Genomic DNA, 20,510 nt, shown 5'->3' with positions numbered 1-20,510 from the left:
CCATGATGACAACCAAGGTCATGTTCTAACACATTTGTTTTGAGAAACTCATAGTTGTAATAAAATTGAGCTATTGTGCTTCTAGAGCACTCACACAGAAACCGCTCTGAATTTTTTATACCATATGGTCCCCAAAGAGTTGCTCACTCTTATATAATCATCACCTCCCAGGTGGAAAAGAAAAAGCTGATGAATGCATCTACTAGATACTACCTCCTAACCCCTGCCCAAATACATGTATATAATTTCCAGCCCAGAAGGAATCTTACAGATCTTTCAGTCCAATGATCACATTTTATAGAAAAGGAAACCAAGACTGAGACAAGGGAAATTACCAGCTTAAGGTTAGACAATCTGTTAAAAACAGCTGGGTATTAAATTCAGATCTTCTAACTCTGACTCCAGATTCATTGTCTTGTGAGTTTTTTCTTTTTAAGACTTTTCCCTCTGTTTTCTACAGTTATATAGGTTCAATGTAGAAAATTTTGAAAACTCAGAAAAGCACAAAGAAAAAAAATCGCTGAATCGCCTCTAATCTCAAGACTCTGAGACAATCACTTTCAAACTCTGGGTGGGGCAGTATGATGCAGAAGCTAAGAGGGCTGCTTTTGGAGTCACACACTTGGCTTCATATCCTTGCTTATTTGTTTAACAAGCTTGTGACCATGGAGAAGTTACTACGCCCTCCTCAGCTTCAGTGCCCTTGTCAGCAAAATGGGGCTGACAGGGACACTCATCTCTTCGTGCTGTTGTGAGAATGAGGTGGGATGGAATTTGAAAAGCATTTCACACACTGCCTGGCAGTTAGCAGACACTCAATAAACGTTAGCCATCATGTAAAGATGTGGCACATATATACAATGGAATATTACTCAGCCATAAGAAAGAATGAAATAATGGCATTTGCAGCAACATGGATGGACCTAGAGATGATCATACTAAGTCAGTCAGACAGAGAAAGATAAATATATGATATCACTTATAAGTGAAATCTGAAAAAATGATACAAATGAACTTATTTACAAAACAGAAAGAGACTCACAGACTTAGAAAACGAACCTAGGCTTACCAAAGGGGAAAGGTGGGGAGGGAAGGATAAATAAGGAGGTTGGGATTAACATATACACACTACTATATATGAAACAGATCATCAACAGGATCTTCTGTATAGCACAGGAAACTCTACTCAATACTCGTAATAACCTATATGGGAAAAGAATCTGAAAAAGAATAAATATATGTATAACTGAATCACTTTGCTGTACAGCTGAAACTAACACAACACTGTAAATCAACTATACTCCAATATAAAATTTTTAAAAAAAGAAAGGCAAAAAAACCCACATTAGCCATCATGATTTTATCCTTTTGGACACTGATCTATGCATATGTTCTTATTCTTTAAAAAGAGTCAATAAAGTCTGTGGCTTTATTTCACCTAATAGTACTTCTGCCAGGAAAAGTCATTCCCCAGTTGCCTTTTCCACTACACGAAACTAGCCCAAAGAAATCCAAATGTAAACAGCTGTCTGGAGAGCCAGATACTGGTGTTCTAACCACTAGGAAGAAGTTCCCACAATCCAGCAAATATCTCAGAGTTTTGGGTATTGTCCCAAGAAACAAGGCTGCAGCCCCCTTCCCTACCAAGTCCTGATGATGACCCACTAGTGGAGCTTCAGAAAGGATACGGTCCCTGGCCAATTCCCTCGAAGTCTCAGCCCATTCAGAGCTCTGCCACCTCAGTGTTGCCAGGAACCAGAAGGGCTCAATGACCTTTCCACACCAGGGTCATCTCAGAGGATTGTTTGCGATATCATCATGACCACGCTGGTGACTTCCAGCTAACGCAGGGAAGGTTTTTAAGAATAAAAGCTGTCCTACTGTGATTTCTTCTCTTCTCCCTACCCTGCACAAAAAGAGAAAAAGGACTGTTTGCCTGGCAATGGTCAGTGACTGATGAGTGACAGTGTAAGCAGTGCTGTGATAAGGTTTATGAAGCTGTACCCTGGATCAATGGAAAGTAAATTGTGATTGATTAGCAATGTCTGCAATGGAAGACAGCAACAGCAGGGTGGTACGTATGCCATGTTGCTGTCCTTTCTGATCTATTTCAATGTCCTCAATTTTATAGATATGAGAACTAGGTTCATGACAATGAGGAAGCATGGCTCATTCAAGGTTACAGAGATAGTAATGACAAAGCTGAGACCAGTAACCACTTCTAATGCTTTGTAGCTCAGTGTTCTTCTCTCCATGTCTGGCTACCTTTCTTTCCTGGTGGGCAGGATGGTTTCCGGTCTTATAACCATTAGGTGGTCCTGGCATGTTACAATCCGTTCAGATACTCTATGGCAAATAAGTTATGCCAAGATAATTTTAAAAACCCATCAGTCCCAGGTTTGCACCAAGGCCCTGGCAGCAGCTAGCACACAGCTGTTATGAGGATGCATAGTGTATTTTGACAAAAGACAGGTGGTTGGTTTTGTCATGTAGGTGAGATAAGATAAAAGCAAAACCGGCAGGGAAAGAGAGACTTCTTCCCCAGACTCTAAATGGATTTCTTTTTTGCATTGTAGAGCTCTAAATAAATAAAATACAAAATGAATGTTTACAATATTTCAGTTGTTGAGAAAGCAGCTATAGAGCTTTATTCCAATTTGTATCCTCTCCAGGAAAATGGAATTCAACATGAATTTTATAACGGTGGGAGGGAGAAGGCACACTCGTTTATTACTAAATATCTTCAACAGACATTTACTAAGTGCTTACGAGGTGCCAGGCATGTGCGAGGCCCCAGGGACGCAACAGGGATCAGCAGAGACATAGTTCCTGTCCTCCCATTCAGAGTCTATCGGGAAAGATGGACGATTAGAGAGCGTTGTAATAAGTGCACATATACAAACAAGAAGACAGGATTTAGGGTGCACCTGGGCTGGGGTGAAGGATTCTCAACAGGATCAGCATGCTGGACATGATTTGGAGCCACACAAAAAAAGAGTTCTGGAATCCTGTTTCCTGCCCCTCACCTAGTGGGTCACCTTGAGCAAATCACTTAAACTTTTTACCCCAATTTCCTTATCTTGCAAAATAAAGTTGATAATTCCTACATTCTTTTTCCCTACGCCAGGTTTTGAGTTAAAGTTTATTAAGTTCCCAGGGGAACCTGGCACAGAGTCTGAGTTCAACAAATATTTGTCAAATGAATGAAAGAATTGTTATCAAACACACATTGGATCTTTAATAGCAAAAGGGGCACTTTGGCAGGGCAGAGAGTGAGGAAACACAGAGGAACGAGACGAGACATTAGTCCTGTCTTCTACCTACTTAGAGAGACTGAGAATATATACTATACTTACACGCACGCACGCACACACACACATATATATATGTATATGTAACAGATACACGGCGAAGTCACAGAGAACCATATTTGATGTGGCTGAGTCAGGGAGGGCTCTACAGCGGGACTCTCCCTTGAGCCACAAATGAGATGTCCATATGTAGTTTTCAAATTTCTAATAGCCATATTAATAAAAGTAAAAAGACAGAATAATATATTTAATCCAATATAGCCAAATAATGTCATTTCGATGTGTAAGCAATATGCGTTTATTAACGTGATATCTTACATTCTATCTTTGTGTGTGTCCTAAGCCTTCAAACCCCGCGTGTAGTTTATATTTACATTACGTCTCAACTTAGCCTGGTCACACTGCAGATATCGGCAGCCACGGGTGGCTAATGGCTTCTGTACTGGACAGAAGTTTGGAGACAGAAGAGTTCGTTGAAGACAGAGGCACTCAGGTGGGCTTAAGGAGGAAGTGGGGCTGGAACAGGATGGACATTAAAAGCCCTGACTTTGGGTGTTTTTAAGAGCTCTCTCCTGGCGTGAAGGCTTTGGTTGCAGCACCTTCCAGAAGTCTCCCTGACCTGGTGCGTTCTGCCGCGAGGAGTTTCTGAATCTACTCCCTGCTGGTGCAGATGCCACACTTGATCTGGTTCATACCCTCTGCTGGCACCTCTGACGCCCTCACTGCCCTCTCCTTCCTGGTACCCCTCACCTGGCACAGTGGCTGGTGTATGGGAAGCGCACATACGTAAAGGTGACTTCTTCGCTGCGCTCTGTGGCTCTAAATAAACAAAACACAAAATGAAGACGAGATAGCCAAGCTCTGGCTTCCAAAGCCACTAGGTCTGACAGAGCCCCGTGTGCCCTCCAGCCACAGAGAGTTAGGAGGTGAACAAATGCCAGAGGCACTCCTAGCAGAAAACCAATGGGTGCACACGCGCCAAGCGGGCAACAGATGGGCACACGGCCAGGCTGTGGGGCAAGCATTTGGCAGAGACGTACTAAGAAAAGAAGACAACAGTCTGAAAATGGCCAAGTCCACTACTTCCTAAGGCGAGATGGAGTAGGGAGACCCACGTGGCCAGGAAGCGTGTGGTGACGTGTACTAGAAAAGAATTTAGGTGGTGAATAACACAGGAAATGAGAAAGATGGATGTAAGAGGAGGAGGGCAGACACCCAGAAACCAAGACTCATTTTACAGGCTGTCCCCCCAACAGCTTGGGACACCCTCACCTAAGTGAGCCTCTGCAGCGTCCCCTCCTCTAGAGCCTAGGCTGGGTCATGGTGATGGCTGGACCCACATCTGCCCTCCTTCTGCTCAGTCCTGTCTTGTCCCAAAGTTAACATCCAGGCAACAAACTCGGGCAAGTAAATAAGTAAGGAAGTGGCTTGAAGAAGGAGGGGCATCATGCATTCTCCCCACAGCTCCCCGCCGTGTCCCAAGCAAAGAGTTACTATCGGTTTGAAGGAGGAATTTCTTAGTGGCCGCTAGTCTTAGCTCAATAGTATCATCATCAGAACACACGTCCCTTGTGTAGAAGAAGCCCCCCACGACACACCCACTGTCAGCAAGTGGGAGTATGACCCCAGCGTGCCCAGGTCTTGCAATTTTCCCAAAGTTTTAAAGATAGATTTTCTGTGACATTTTCCAGTTTTAAAATGTTTGGAACTATGTCGATAAATGTTTAAATGCTGTGCCGGGCCACACTGTGTGAGCCAAAGAAATCAGACCGCGGGGCTCCCAGCTTGACATTTCTACTCTAGTTCAAAGAGACCCGGTCGTGGTCCGGCTCCACCATCATCAGGCCGTTCTGAGGCTTAATTCAGATCATGCACGTGAAGGGCTTACCAGAGCTTCTGGCACGTGGTGAAGGCAGTAAATAACTGGTGTCAGCTCGCACTACAGAACTTCTGAGATTTATTCCTAACTATTACACAGGGAGCAGATCACAGGAAACCCCTGAAGACAAAACATCTGAAACTGGGCTCCTCTCCCACCAATGATTCCCTATCTCCTTTCTATTTCCCAGCTTAGATTTATGCCACTTTCATTTTACTTTCTCAATTCATGAAACTCAGTCTGGCTGCACAAACGAAGCAAGGGGGGGAAGAAAAAAAGGTCAGGTGAAAGTGTAAGTTGGTATAAGTTTTCTAGAAAGTACTTCGGGAATGCTTAGCAAAAGACCAAAAAATTTTGTATTCCTTTTGACTCAGGGATTCCACTTTAAGGAATTTGAGCCCAAGTAAAAAATGACGGTTTTTCATAAAGACTTAATCCTAAAATGTTTACGACAGGAAAGTCTACAATAGAAACAATTAAGGAAATTAAATGCCCCTGAATAGGGGATTGGTTGCCAAAGTTATGATACACTAGAATGCTGACTTTTGTCTACCACATCCCCCCATGACTTTCAGAGCGCTTATGATTTTCACTGTGTCCCTGGCAGTACACACCACGGGAGCAGACAGCCTCTCAGTCTTGTTCAACACTGTATACACCACTATTTATGAGCTGGCACGTAACAGACACTAATAAATATTTAAATACATCCAAGACAGCTTATGTAGTATGATTCCATTTTTGTGGGAAAAAAATAGGTATGTGTTTCTGGAAGTTAAATAATTAGTGCTTTGCCCTAGACTGGGCCAAGCAAACTACAGTTTCAGGATTGTCTGCTGTTTTTTGTAAATAAAGATTTACTGGAACACAGTCATGCTCATTCTTTTACACTTTCTCTAGGACTGCTTTTGCACCATAGTGCACAGTTGAGTTGTTACAACACAGACTATCTGGTCCTTTAGAAAAAAGTTAGCTGACTCCCGCTCTAGATGGTAGAAGTTCTTTCTGAGTGGTCTAATAAACACACACATGTGTATACATGTATATGTATATCTGTGTGTGTGTGTATTTTTTTTACATGACTGCTTTTCCAACCAGACAAAAGATAGAATTATTTTTACAAAAGAAAGGAACGCAGAAAGAAACCGAAGAAGGATGGAGGGAGGTGGGAGGTACGGAGGGCAGAAACTGTTTATCCATATTTATCAATATAGAAAAATGTCCAAAATAAGTGAGAGTTTTAAATATGCTATGAACAGAACGCTGTCATTTTCATAATACCTGGATCAAGTGCCAAAAGAAAATATACAAAAAGGTGAGCTTGGCTGTATCTAAGTAAGGAAAATATAAAGGACTATTATTTCTTTCTTTGATCTTTCTTGTATTTTCTAAAATTTCCAGAATAAAAATGCATTGCTTACATAATAAGAAAAAGAGAAATAAGTGATCTTGAACAGAAAGACGGAGAAAAGAAAATACGAATCTACATAAAAAACAGGAATCTTTCTACCAGGATTTGGCAAGTAAGGGAGGGAACTCAGGGTGGGTCACAGGGGCATTTGCTTCTTCACTGCACGAGGATCAGTGCTACACTCCAGTAAAATGAAAACATGGCAAAGGCAGAGGGGTTCATACCCAGGGCCAATTTTTTGTTTCCAAAAAACATTAAAGTCGGCACCCAATTTGCACTGATGTTTTCTCTTTACATTAAAAAAAAATTTTTTTTAATACACTTCCAGAGGACAGCTTCCCATTTCTACCTAGATTAGAAAATCAGTTTAGAAAAGACGGCCATTTGCAGAAAAATGGATGGAACTAGAGTTTATCATACGAAGTGAAGTCAGACAGACCAAAAAAAAATACAATAGCACTTAAATGAGGAACCTAAAAAGATGACACACATGCACTCCCTAGCAAGACAGAAAAAGACTCAAAGACTTAGAAAATGAACTTATGGCCACCAAAGGGGCAAGATGGGGATGGGGAGGGATAAATTAGGAGGGTGGGATTAACATATCTACAGTAATATATATGTAAGTGATAATCAAAGGACCTACTGTCGAGCACAGGGAAACCTACAAATCAACACTCTGTAATACCTTATATGGGAAAAGAATCCTAAAAACAATAGATATACCTATCTGTATAACTGAATCAGGTTGCAGTACACCCAAAACAAACACAACACTGTAAATCAACTATATTCCAATATAAAATAAAAATTAAATTTCAAAAGAAAAGGAAAGAGAAGAAAGGCCACCGATATTCCCTTCAGGGCTCGGTGACCTGGGCTGGTGTCACATCCCTGGAGCCAGAGCAGCCTTGGGTCCCAAGTCTAGACGTGGTGGAGGTGAGGGAACTGGGAAGCAGGTGCCAGCAAATGAGCCTCTCTTGGACCTGACAGGCAGACGACAACCTCCAGATGCAGGCGGGCCCTCCTACAGCTCAACCAAGCCTAGTGCACCCAAAGGTCGGTGGACCCTCACGCTGCATGAGCTTTGAAAAATCACCTGGTCTCCAAGTCTCCTGGTGGTGGGGTTCCCATGGGCAGCCTCCTTCCTCGGAGTCTCCCCACCTCCGCACGACAGCAAGCTCAGCATAGCGTTTTTGGCAGGGCTTGGGAATTGTCGTGCGGGGAGCGGGGAGCGAAGGGTAAGGAGGAAGAAGTAAGGAAACACGAGCTTTGGGGTGTTTCTTCTGCCACAGTCCACTCGAATCTACGACCCAGTAACAGGACTTTCTCTAAGGCTCTGGTTGCCGGTAACCCGAGTGGGGCATGAAAAAATGCTGCCACCTTGTGGCCATTTCCCGTAACAACAACTTTAAAACCGGTCCTAGGTATCCCCCTAAGGGACACTTCATAACAAGGCCTGCGGGGCTCTAAAGCAGGGGTCCCCAGCCTTTTCGGCACCAGGGACTGGTTTCATGGAAGACAATTTTATGGACAGGGGCGGGGATGGTCCCGGAAGTAATGCAAGCGATGGGGTGGATGGTTCCAGCGGCAATAGGAGAGATGGGGGGATCGTTTAGTCGGTAATGCGAGCAAAGGTTCAGGTGGCAATGGGAGTGACGGGGAGCGCTGGGGAGTCACAGATGAAGCTGCGCTAGCTCTCCCGTGTTCACCTCCTGCTGTGAGGCCTGGCTCCTAACAAGTCGAGGCCCGAGGGTTGGGGACCCCTGCTCTAAAGGACACCTGCCCTCAAGAAATGTCCTGGGGTACCTGATCGAAAAAGAATTCAAATCAGGGCGGACTTTTAAGAAACCAATTTCAAGAGGTAAATTTAATGCACACTGTTTTGTTTTTGATTTTTTTTTTAATGCACATGAAAAGATGCACCACATGGCTAATTATTAGAAAACCGCAAATCAAAACTAGAACAAGGAATCACCTCACACCAGTCTAAATGGCTATCATCAAAATCTACATACAAAATATGCAGGAGAGGGCATGGAGAAAAGGCAACCCTCCTAAGCTGTTTTTGGAAATGTATGTTGGTAACGGCCACAGTGGAGTACACTATGGAAGTTCCTTACAAAACGAAAGCATCATGGCCGCTGAGCCTGCGCGTCCGGAGCCTGTGCTCCGCAACGGGAGAGGGGCCACAACAGTGAGAGCTCCGCGTACCGCAAAAAAACCCGAAAGCATTATCCGCAATCCCATTCATGGGCCTATATGTGGAGCAAAAAACATAATTCGAAAAGATACACGCACCCTGACGTTCACTGCAGCTCTATTTATAAGGACCAAGACACGGAAGCAACCTAAATGTCCATCGACGGATTAAAGAAGATGTGGTGTCAATCCTTGTAAGTTGTAAATTATTGTAAACTATACTTCAACAATAAGAAATGAAAGAGAAAACATTTTCTGGTCAAGTAGCCGGACATTTTCATGATTTCAGTCTCAGCCAAGGTGGGTTTTTGGCAAATCTGACGGCTCCCATTAACGCTTCCACTGTCCTTCTCTGCTTCTGTAGAGGTACGGAAGGTAAGAACCCTGTGGCAACCCTCCACAACGAGGGAGCTGTGGACAAATGCCCCAGCCTCTGGGCCTCAGTCAGGGTCCTTGCAGAAATGAGCACCAGTTGCCCACAGAGATGTCTTCCTTGGCTTTTTCTCCTTCCCTGCTCTCACAGCTGCCCCCACTCCTCCCTCCTGCTTCCTGGAAATCTCACAAATTATCCTCCTGCACCCAAGATCCTGCTTTAGGTTCTGTTTTGGAGGAACTCAAACTAAGAGAGTTCATGAGGATTTTTTTTTTTTTTTTTTTTTTTTGCGGTACGCGGGCCTCTCACTGTTGTGGCCTCTCCCGTCGCGGAGCACAGGCTCCGGACGCGCAGGCTCAGCGGCCATGGCCCACGGGCCCAGCCGCTCCACGGCACGTGGGATCTTCCCGGACTGGGGCACGAACCCGTGTCCCCTGCATCGGCAGGTGGACTCTCAACCACTGCGCCACCAGGGAAGCCCCATGAGGAAATATTAAACCAGTAGTAAGAATTACACCACAGAGCTTCAGAAAGCTCCCACAGATGGTGTGAAATAGAACTCATTAGTTTCCAGGACATATTCCTCCACTGTAAGCTACTTATTAGACTTCTACAATGGGCCACACACGCGCTGGGTATGTAATTGTAGTAGCGAAGAACAAATCTGACTCCATATTACACCTATTTCTTTCACTTTAACCTTTGTATTCTAGTGCTTTTGCTACAAGTTAAGAATGTTGCTTGAAATATACAGGGTAGCCCATTCTCAAGGCTCTGACCTTTAAAGGTATGACACTTTTCCATTCCGATAGAGATAAAAAGTTGCAGAACAGAGAATAAGATTTGTTGCAGGTAGGGCTTCCCTGGTGGCGCAGTGGTTGAGAGTCCGCCTGCCGATGCAGGGGACACGGGTTCGTGCCCAGGTCTGGGAGGATCCCGCATGCCGCAGAGCGGCTGGGCCGGTGAGCCATGGCCGCTAGGCCTGTGCGTCCGGAGCCTGTGCTCCGCAACTGGAGAGGCCACAACAGTGAGAGGCCCGCGTACCGCAAAAAATATATATATATATATTTGTTGCAGGTATACTGAAACATTGTGACCTGACCTCTGGGCAGCTGCAAGAACAAAGGATTCCAATACCAAGAAGTCTGCAGCAACCAACCACACGACCTTCCCTTTTAGTATAAAAGAAGCCTGAATTCTAACTTGGGTAAGACAGTTCTTTGGGAAACTATTCATTAACTTCTCCATCTGCTGGCTTTCTGAATAAAGTTGCTATTCCTTGCCCCAACAATTCGTCTCTCAATTTTCTGGCCTGCTGTGTGGCAAGCAGTACGAGCCTGGACTTGGTAACATAATGGTGAACTAGTAAATACAGTCTATACTTACGGACATTAAACAAGCACTATGTAAATTGCATTATGGAAGTATAGGAAAATATAGGAAAGTTAGTGTCTAGGAGGAAAAATGTTTTTCCCTCTACTCTTCCGAGTTTTTCACTGAGACACCTGTAATAAAGGATTAATAAGAGAAAAACAAGCAGAAGGTTATAAACATTTGGCTCATGTATATATGGGAGATACCCAGCGAAAAATAAATTAAGTACTCAAAGAGGTGGCTTGAGAATTCAGGATTAAATACCATCTTTACAGGGAAAGGGAAGGGGGCATGTAGGCCTCTTAGGGGAGAGTAAATGATTTTCAAAAAAGATGAATGGCGCCGTAAAAGAACAGATGAGAGGTATGATAGTTTGTGACAAGGTTTTTGACTGGGTGTGGTGTTGACCTGTAGTTTTCTCTCCTGTGATGAATCAATCTTCCCTGGAGTTTCCCGGGGAGCGGATTTATGACAATTGAGCTCCTTCTGAAGGATGTGTTTCTAGGCAGATAAGGGCAGTTCAGAGACTACCATATTAAGTGAAATAAGCCAGGCAGAGAAAAACAATATCATATGATATCAGTTATATGTGGAATCTAAAAAAAAAGATACAAATGAACTTACTTACAAATCAGAAATAGACCCACAGACATAGAAAATAAACTTATGGGGGCTTCCCTGGTAGCGCAGGGGTTAATAATCCGCCTGCCAATGCAGGGAACACGGGTTTGAGCCCTGGTCCGGGAAGATCCCACATGCCACGGAGCAACTAAGCCCGTGAGCCACAACTACTGAGCCTGAGCTCTAGAGCCCACGAGCCGCAACTACTGGAGCCCACGAGCCACAACTACTGAAGCCCGTGAGCCTAGAGCCCGTGCTCCACAACAAGAGAAGCCACCGCAATGAGGAGTAGCCCCCGCTCGCCGCAACTAGAGAAAGCCCGCGCACACAGCTACGAAGACCCAACGCAGTCAAAAATAAAATAAATAGATTAGAGAGCGGGACGTTCAGCTTGCGAGCGGGAACGTCTTAGTCGTACACGGAGAAAGAATGATTTAAAAATGGGTGATGGTGGGCTTCCCTGGTGGCGCAGTGGTTGAGAGTCCGCCTGCCGATGCAGGGGACACAGGTTCGTGCCCCGGTCCGGGAGGATCCCGCATGCCGCGGTGCGGCTGGGCCCATGAGCCATGGCCGCTGGGCCTGCGCGTCCGGAGCCTGTGCTCCGCGACTGGAGAGGCCACGGCAGTGAGAGGCCCACATACCACAAAAAAAAAAAAAAAAAAAAAAGGGTGATGTTGAGAAGGGAAAGAAGATTTTTGTTCAGAAGTGTGCCCAGTGCCATACTGTGGAAAAGGGAGGCAAGCACAAGACTGGGCCAAATCTCCATGGCCTGTTTGGGCGAAAGACAGGTCAGGCTGTCGGATTCTCTTACACAGACGCCAACAAGAACAAAGGCATCACCTGGGGAGAGGAGACACTGATGGAGTATTTGGAGAATCCCAAGAAGTACATCTCTGGAACAAAAATGATCTTCACTGGCATTAAGAAGAAGGGAGAAAGGGCAGACTTGATAGCTTATCTCGAAAAAGCTACTAATGAATAATAGTTGGCCACTGCCTTATTTATTATGGAACAAATGTCTCATGACTTTTTATGTGTACCGTATTTAAATTGATCTCATACACTAGAATTCAGATCATGAATGGCTGATGTAATATTTCTGTCCTGATTTAAATAAGATTGGCTCGTGGCTAAATGAATATGGTCAGCTTTTTGAATTTTGATAGTAATTCTGGCTCAGCAAGTACTATCACTATTTTCCCCTTCTAAAGAGGTGATTAAACTTGAATAAGGAATGTTACACTTTTCAGGGATATGGTGAATGCCTTCTCAAACCCTATCGGAGATTGGTTTTATATTTAGATTTCTATAACTGGTTATATTAATATACTTAAATATTGAGAAGCTCCCTTCACTGTCTCATAGACCAGCAAGATTCACCTGTGTTTCAAGTTGTGTTCATTCACCTGTTAAGGCAAGGGCTGAAGATACACTGACAATGTCCACTTTACCTTTTTTGGTCTTAACTATGCCAATTTAATTAAAATTCTCCATCTAAAAAAATAATAATAATAAAATAAAATAAATTATTTAAGAAAATAAACTTATGGTTACCAAAGGTGAAAAGGGTGAGGGAGGGATAAATTACGAGTTTGGGATACATACTGCAATATGTAAGACAGATAACCACGGTTTCCCTGGTGGCACAGTGATTAAGAATCCGCCTGCCAATGCAGGGGACAGGGGTTCGAGGCCTGGTCCAGGAGGATCCCATGTGCCGCAGAGCAACTAAGCCTGTGAGTCTGAGAGCCACAACTGCTGAGCCCATGTGCCTAGAGCCCATGCTCCACAAGAGAGGCCACAGCAAGGAGAAGCCTGCGCACCCAACGAAGAGTAGCCCCCACTCACCACAACTAGAGAAAGCCTGTGTGCAGCAACGAAGACCCAATGCAACCAAAAATAAAAATAAATAAAATTTAAAAAAAAAAACCAACAGATAACCAACAAGAATCTACGGTAAAGCACAAGGAACTATACTCAATATTTTGTAATAACCCATAAGGGAAAAGAATCTGAAAAATAAAAAAAAAAATATATATATATATATATATATATATATACACAAATAAATAAAACTGAATCACAGTGCTACACACCTGAAACTAATACAACATTGTAAATTAACTATACTTCAATAAAATATATATATACATTTTTAAAGTGTCTATATCTCAAAATAATCAATATACCAACAAAGCAGCATATTTTGTGTGGCACGTCCAGAACTCCTAAAGTTGTAACTTTCACTAAATGTTGTCTTCTCAAAAAACTCGTGCTGAGTCATTTCAGACTAGGTTCAACTGGGCCTTCAAGTAGGAGTTAGCCCAAGAGTAGGCAAGGGCTATTTCCTCCATGTACAAGGACTGAACAAGGAAGGTGGACATCTGAGCTAACCAACCATGTTAACGGTTTGAGGACTTCAAAAATTATACAGTCACCAAACATTCCCCCCTTTCATTTCACATGGGTTGAATATCCCAAGAGCTGAACAAATGCTTGGACACTTTCAGGGTATTAATTCCCAAGAGGATCAACGTGCTGTTAAGATTGAAACATGGCCTGGAAAAGCACCCTTGCAGTCAGACGGTGCACCTGGTGGATTCTCTTCTCGTTTGACTGGGGACAGCAGAGAGCGTGGCTCTTCTACCAGGTGGCCAAAGGCACTCTAACTTGTTTCAAAGACCCACAGCGTCAGGTTCACAAAGATGTCACTTTAAACTGGTTTGAAGGGCGCCTGCTTGCTGAATCCCTCAAGGAGCCTCAGAAGAATCTGATCCTTACAAACCTTTAGTGCACACACACTCCCTGAGAATGTGAATCAGCTGAATTCTTTCTGAACACGTGCCCTTTCGCACAGTGCTTTCTATGCTACGAAAAGGCAATAAATATACGTCTTTGGTGCTTCTGTGTTTATGATCGATGGGCTTTTTTCTTAGAGCAGTCTTGTAAGAGTCTGCCTTATTATTCTCGCTGCATACTAATACTTGAAACATTTTAGTAAATCATGGTTCTCTGGTTCCTACTTCAGGATCATTGAACTGATTTAATGAGCTCTGTCTAATTATCGCATTTCACCTTTCACATGAGAGTGCAGCAATGTTTTGGCTGAAATAGGTGGTAATAGCTCAAACACTCAGAAAGGAAAAAAAATGAGGACGGGTAATGCAGGACTCACAACAGTTCATTTTATGCCAGATAGAATTCTTAAAGATATACGTACATAGCTGTACTGTGTACACATTCATTCATTCATTCATTCATACATTCATTCTGTACTCATTATGTGTGCTCCAGGCATCGCAAAAGACACCAGATCAGCTTCCGCGGCCCTTTCTTAGGTCTGCGTCCATTTTGAGGGGCATAAAACACGATGGTTTATAACTCTTAAGCTAGACTGTGTAGATTTACATCCCAGCCTCACCATTTCTTAGCCATATGACCTCGGGCAAGCCAATTAACCAACCTGTTTCCCCATCTGTAAAATGGGGGTTATTATCGTAGCTACCATCACAGGACTATTGGGAACATTAAATGTCAGTACATACAAAGCATGTAAAAAAAGTGCCTGGAGCATAACAGGCATTTTGTAATTGTTGCCTCTTGTGTTTCTGTCATATTGTGTCTTGTCTGTGTCGCACATGGCAATTGCAATTGCCTATCTACTTATCTATTTTTCACTAGTTATCTATTACGTATTGTTTGTTTGCCTCCTTCATCAAACCATAGGATCCATAAAGACAGAGACTAAACTCGCTGAGCCTGGCATTGTGCTTGGCTTATAGTAAAACACCCAATCAAAGTTTGCTGAATCAGTGAACCAATCAATGAATGATTCTTTTTTGGGATGTGTAACCCCCCTCTCTCTCTTTTTTTTTTTTTTTTTTTTTGCAGTACGCGGGCCTCTCACTGTTGTGGCCTCTCCCGTTGCGGAGCACAGGCTCCGGACGTGCAGGCTCAGCGGCCATGGCTCACGGGCCCAGCCGCTCCGCGGCATGTGGGATCTTCCCGGACCGGGGCACGAACCCGCGTCCCCTGCATCGGCAGGCGGACTCTCAACCACTGCGCCACCAGGGAAGCCCATCCCCCTCTCACTCTTGACAAGCTTTTCACTTAAGAGATTTCTGTGGCACATGTCTATCAAATGCCATTTGCTGGAAATTCCACATGGTTTTCTATCCAGATGGTGCCCATGACAAAGCGAAGGCGTTCTGGCATGCAGGAAAGTTAGGGTGATGGACGCCAAGCCAAGTCACTGTATTATTCATCATCAAATGTTGTTGGCCAGGGAGCTGACTGCTGCCAGCTGAGCCCCACAGTGGTCCAGTGAAGAGGCTGGTTTCTAACAGAAGCTAGGAACATCATTAGGGAGGGAGGGTGCGGCAGGAGGAAGACGGGGGTTAAAAAGGGAGAAGTTTCTCAGACTTGTCTTGACTTTGCAACCTTGGGCAAGTCACTTCACCTCTCTGGGCCTCTCAGCTTAGTGTTTTTATAAATGCAAGGCGCAAATTGTCATCAGTATTTCCCAAACCTGGCTGTGCACCAGAATCTACGGGGAAGCTTTTTTTTTTTTTTGCGGTACGTGGGCCTCTCACTGTTGTGGCCTCTCCCGTTGAGGGGCACAGGCTCCGGACGCGCAGGCTCAGCGGCCATGGCTCACGGGCCCAGCCACTCCACGGCATGTGGGATCCTCCCGGACCGGGGTACGAACCCATGTCCCCTGCATCGGCAGGTGGGCTCTCAACCACTGCGCCACCAGGGAAGCCCTGGGAAGCTTTTTAAAATACTGATTCCTCTAGGCCAGCAGTCAGCAGAATTTTTCTATAAAGGGCCAGATAGGAAATAGTTTAGACTTTGTAGCTTGTATGATGTCTGTTGCCAACTGCCATGCTCAAGTCTCCCACTGTGTCATCAAAGCAGCCCAGGATGAAATGTACACAAATGAATGTGGCTGGATTTGGCCAGCTTCCCTGGGGGCCATGGTTTGCTGACCCCTGCTCTAGGCCAGGTGTGGCCTCCCTGAATAAGGACCAATTTTCTGTTTATTTACAAAAGCTCCTCCAGATGATCTCGAGAGGCAGCTGCACTTGGGATCCACCAGATGAGACGCTATAAGGCTTCTTCCAGCCTTCACTGGAGCTTTGATTCTCTACTTTCACTGTGAGAAGTGGCCACTCTCAGTCAACACTATTTAGACAGTGATCTTAATATTCTTTCAAATGCATACCACTTGGGTATTAGCTTTCTACATCTGAAGTTTTTACTCTCTCAAAGTTCAATTCTCTATTCTACCAGGAGAAGTCTGAACAGTCCTTTTCACTATGTTTAGACCTAAAGCACTTCTGTGTGTGATACGCCTTGTCAGTTCTTTGTAAATGACAACTGCACTGCTAACTTACAAATGAGAAGTTGAATATTATCCTGTCTAGGCCCTACATGGCTACGATAAGGTGAGCCTCCACTTAAGAAAGGATAATACATAAAAATATGAAATTATGAAACAGTTACGGGTGTTTATAGTGTTGGGGTAGAATTTCCTTTGTATGGAGAATTCCCTTTCTACTAAAGTCATGACTGTTGGGTGACAATACATCCTGGTTTCCTACAGACAGTCCTAGTTTTCACCTGTATTCCCTGAGCAATTACCATAGCGCCCCCTTTCATTCTCAAAAATGTCCAAATTGGATGATAAATTACATGGTTGCATGGGCAACCTTGAGGGAAAACAGTCAAAACGACTGTTCCATTCATTTTGCACTTTCTAAGAGACAGACACTGCTCTGAGGGTTTTAATGATATTATCCCACTTAATCATTACAGTATTTTGCTGATGGCTGATGTCTCTAGGTTGGGTTTCCTCAAAAGCAGGCCAAGAGGCAAGGATTTGGGGACAAGTAGTTTTGGGGGAAATGCTCTTAGGAAGCACAGGTAGGGGAATAAGGATGCAAGGCAGGGAAAGGAAGGAAGCCAGCACACAGTACATTTTTGAGTAGGTTATGGCCCTGAAGAAGCGGGGCTCGATTTCCCTGGGAACCCTCTAAGAGATAAGGTCAGCATGCCCTCAGGAGGGGCAGGGAACCAACAGTTTTATTCCACAGTTCCCATCTCTCGCCGGTTGAGGGTCATGCCTGGAGATGTTCACTCACCCTCCTGCATGTGTGGACTGTCCCATAGTTAGAAGGACCCCACTCCTGTGGCTAGAGAATGAATGGGCTCAGGTGAACGACACAAAGAACCTTGTCAGTGTGTAGAACTGTCTGCAGACAACTTCCAGGGTAGGCCCAGGGCACCAATAGCTTCCTGTGTTTGCATCCTAGTTCTACCATCATCACCTACATGCTCATGGGCAACTCACTTAAGCTCTTAAGTCTCGGTTTTTCCACCTGTAAAATGGGGTAACAACAGTATGTGCCCAGAGTTTTTATGAGGCCTAAATGAGATCATATAAGCACAATGGTCATCTGTCACTTCTCCCTGTCCAATATCCACGTCGTTTTCCCTTGGCACACTCCCTGGACCCTCTTTAGAAGAATCAGCCTCTCTAAGTCCCTGGTGTTTGAGAGGGAGGGAGACTACTCTCAGCTCCAGGGGTAGAATGTGACTGGTCCCTCTGAGCATCACATTCTCCTGTCCATCACTGGTTTAGATCCAGGTACGGAATCCATGCTGGATCAATGGGATCTCAGTGTGGGACTTCCTGCTGCAACTAATAAAACGGAGAGTTCCCTTCACAATAGCCAAGACATGGAAACAACCTAACGTCCATCAACAGATGAATGGATAAAGAAGATGTGGTACATATATACAATGGAATACTACTCAGCCATAAAAAAGAACGAAATAATGCCATTTGCATCAACATGGATGCAACTTCACACTAAGTGAAGAAAGAAAGAGAAATACCATATGATATCACTTATATGTAGAATCTAACATATGACACAAATGAACCTATCTATGAAACAGAAGCAGACTCACGGACATAGAGAACAGACTTGTGGTTGCCAAGGGGGAGGGGGTTGAGGGAGGGATAGATTGGGAGGTTGGGGTTAGCAGATGCAAACTATTATAAATAGAATGGATAAACAGCAAGGTCCTACTGTATAGCACAGGAAACTATATTCAATATCCTGGGATGAACCATAATGGAAAAGAATATTAAAAAAAGAATGTATAGGGCTTCCCTGATGGCGCAGTGGTTGAGAATCTGCCTGCCGATGCAGGGGACACGGGTTCGAGCCCTGGTCTGGGAAGATCCCACATGCCGCGGAGCAACTAGGCCCGTGAACCACAACTACTGAGCCTGCGCGTCTGGAGCCTGTGCTCCGCAAGAAGAGAGGCCACGACAGTGAGAGGCCCATGCACCGCGATGAAGAGTGGCCCCCGCTTGCCGCAACTAGAGAAAGCCCTCACACAGAAACGAAGACCCAACACAGCCAAAAATAAATAAATAAATAATAATAATAATGTATGTATATGTATAACTGAGTCACTGTGCTGTACAGCAGAAATTAACACAACATTGTGTATCAACTATACTTCATTTAAAAAATAAATAGAAATTTTAAAAATTAAAAGGAGAGTTCCCTTTCCTCTGGGGTGTTGAAGAAATGGGAGCCAGCCAGGAGCTGCTAGGCAACGGCCCAGAGAGAGCCCCAATGAGGAAGAAAGCACAACCAAAAGATGCGCTTAACTGGGCCTGAAGCTACCTCTGAAAATGCCAGTCAGACCAGTGAATAAATTCTCTTGTTGGCCTAAGCCATTCTCAGCTGATAGCTATTGCTCCTAGCAAAGAGCAAATGCTCCAGAAATGTTAGCTACCATTACTGATAACACGAAAACAGATCAAATTTCTCCTGCTACTTTTTCTTCCCCTGTTTTGCCTGGATTATTTATTTGTTTTAAGGTTTTGGGGTTTGTTTTTAAATCACAGATAATTTCAAACAGATGCAAAAGCTTAGAGAAAAGTATAATGAACCCCCATGAACTCCAACAATGATTAATTCATGGGTAGCCTTGCTTTGTCTGTGCTCTACCCATTTCTCCTCTCCCATGGTATTTTGAAGCAAATCCCCAACACATACCTTTTCATTCATATTTTTTTCAGATCCTTTTATAGTGTTTCCTTTTGTAGTAGGCACTGTCAGTGTTCTACCCATCATCCCTGTCTTCAATGAGTCCATCCAAGATTGTTCCTTTTCTTTCAAATCTTCCCCTACTCAGCCAGAGATGCAGATGTCACTCAAGCCCCTGCGGTGCACCTGTTTGGTCCAGGGTTAGTTCCATTCTAACTAACAGGAATGGGGTCAGGAATGTGCCTCAATATCAGCTGTTAACATATGAATGGGACACTGCTGGGAAATTTTTTGCTTCTGGGAACATTTCTGCTCTCCTAAGAAGCAGCCACAAATAAAATAGTCTCTCTTTCTCCTATGAATGTTGTCCAGCCTGGATGTGATGCTCAGAACTGGAATATTAACATTTGCCACTGGCTTGAGGATGAAGCTAATACTAAGTATGGCAATAAATGCTGGAGAGGGTGTAGAGAAAAGGGAACCCTCCTATACAGTTGGTGGGAATGTAAATTGGTGCAGCCACTATGGAGAATAGCACGGAGGGTTCTTAAAAAACTAAAAAAAAGCTACCATTTGATCCAGCAATCCCACTCCTGGGCATATATCTGAAGAAAACCATAATCCAAAAGGATACATGCACTGGAATGTTCACTGCAGCACTACTTACAATAGCCAGGACATGGAAGCAACCTAAATGTCCATCAACAGAGGAATGGATACAGAAGATGTGGTACATATATACAGTGGAATATTACTCAGCCATAAAAAAGAATGAAATAATGCCATTTGCAGCAACATGGAGGGACCTAGAGATTATCGTATTAAGTGAAGTAAATCAGACAGATTAAGACAAATATCATATGATATCACTTGTATGTGGGACCTAATTTTTAAAAAACATATAAATGCACTTACTTACAATACAGAAACAGACTTAGAGATATCGAAAACAAACTTATGGTTACCAAAGGGGAAATGTGCGGGCGGGGCGGGTTATAAATCAGGAGGTTGGAATGAACATACCCACACTACTATATAAAAGATAGATTACCAACAAGGACCTACTACATAGCAAGGGAACTCTACTCAATATTCTGTTATAACCTATATGAAAAAAGAATTTTAAAAATATATGTATATGTATAACTGAATCACTTTGCTGTACACCTGAAACTAACAGATCATTGTAAATCAACTATACTCCAATAAAATTAAATTAAAAAAAAAAAATGAATGGCAGAGGACTGGGAGAAGGAAGTTGAGCCCT

General features: G+C 43.8%; 2 protein-coding genes across 5 annotated transcripts in view; one reads left to right on the top strand and one right to left on the bottom strand.

The window, feature by feature from the left end:
• Positions 1 to 12,656, top strand: part of LOC105747906 (cytochrome c-like) — a 76,737-nt gene extending 64,081 nt beyond the window's left edge. The window contains exon 2 of the mRNA XM_049715742.1: positions 11,817 to 12,656. Within this exon, the coding sequence (XP_049571699.1) occupies positions 11,817 to 12,153 (337 nt within the window). The 3' untranslated portion in view covers positions 12,154 to 12,656. The remainder of the gene's footprint in view (positions 1 to 11,816) is intronic.
• FRMD4B (FERM domain containing 4B) overlaps positions 1 to 20,510 on the bottom strand; it is a 334,728-nt gene that overhangs the window by 243,236 nt on the left and 70,982 nt on the right. The gene's annotated exons all lie outside the window — the stretch shown is intronic.

Source organism: Orcinus orca, chromosome 10 (genome assembly GCF_937001465.1).
Source record: "Orcinus orca chromosome 10, mOrcOrc1.1, whole genome shotgun sequence".
Lineage (NCBI taxonomy): Eukaryota > Metazoa > Chordata > Mammalia > Artiodactyla > Delphinidae > Orcinus > Orcinus orca.
This window is presented reverse-complemented; position numbering and strand designations above follow the sequence as displayed.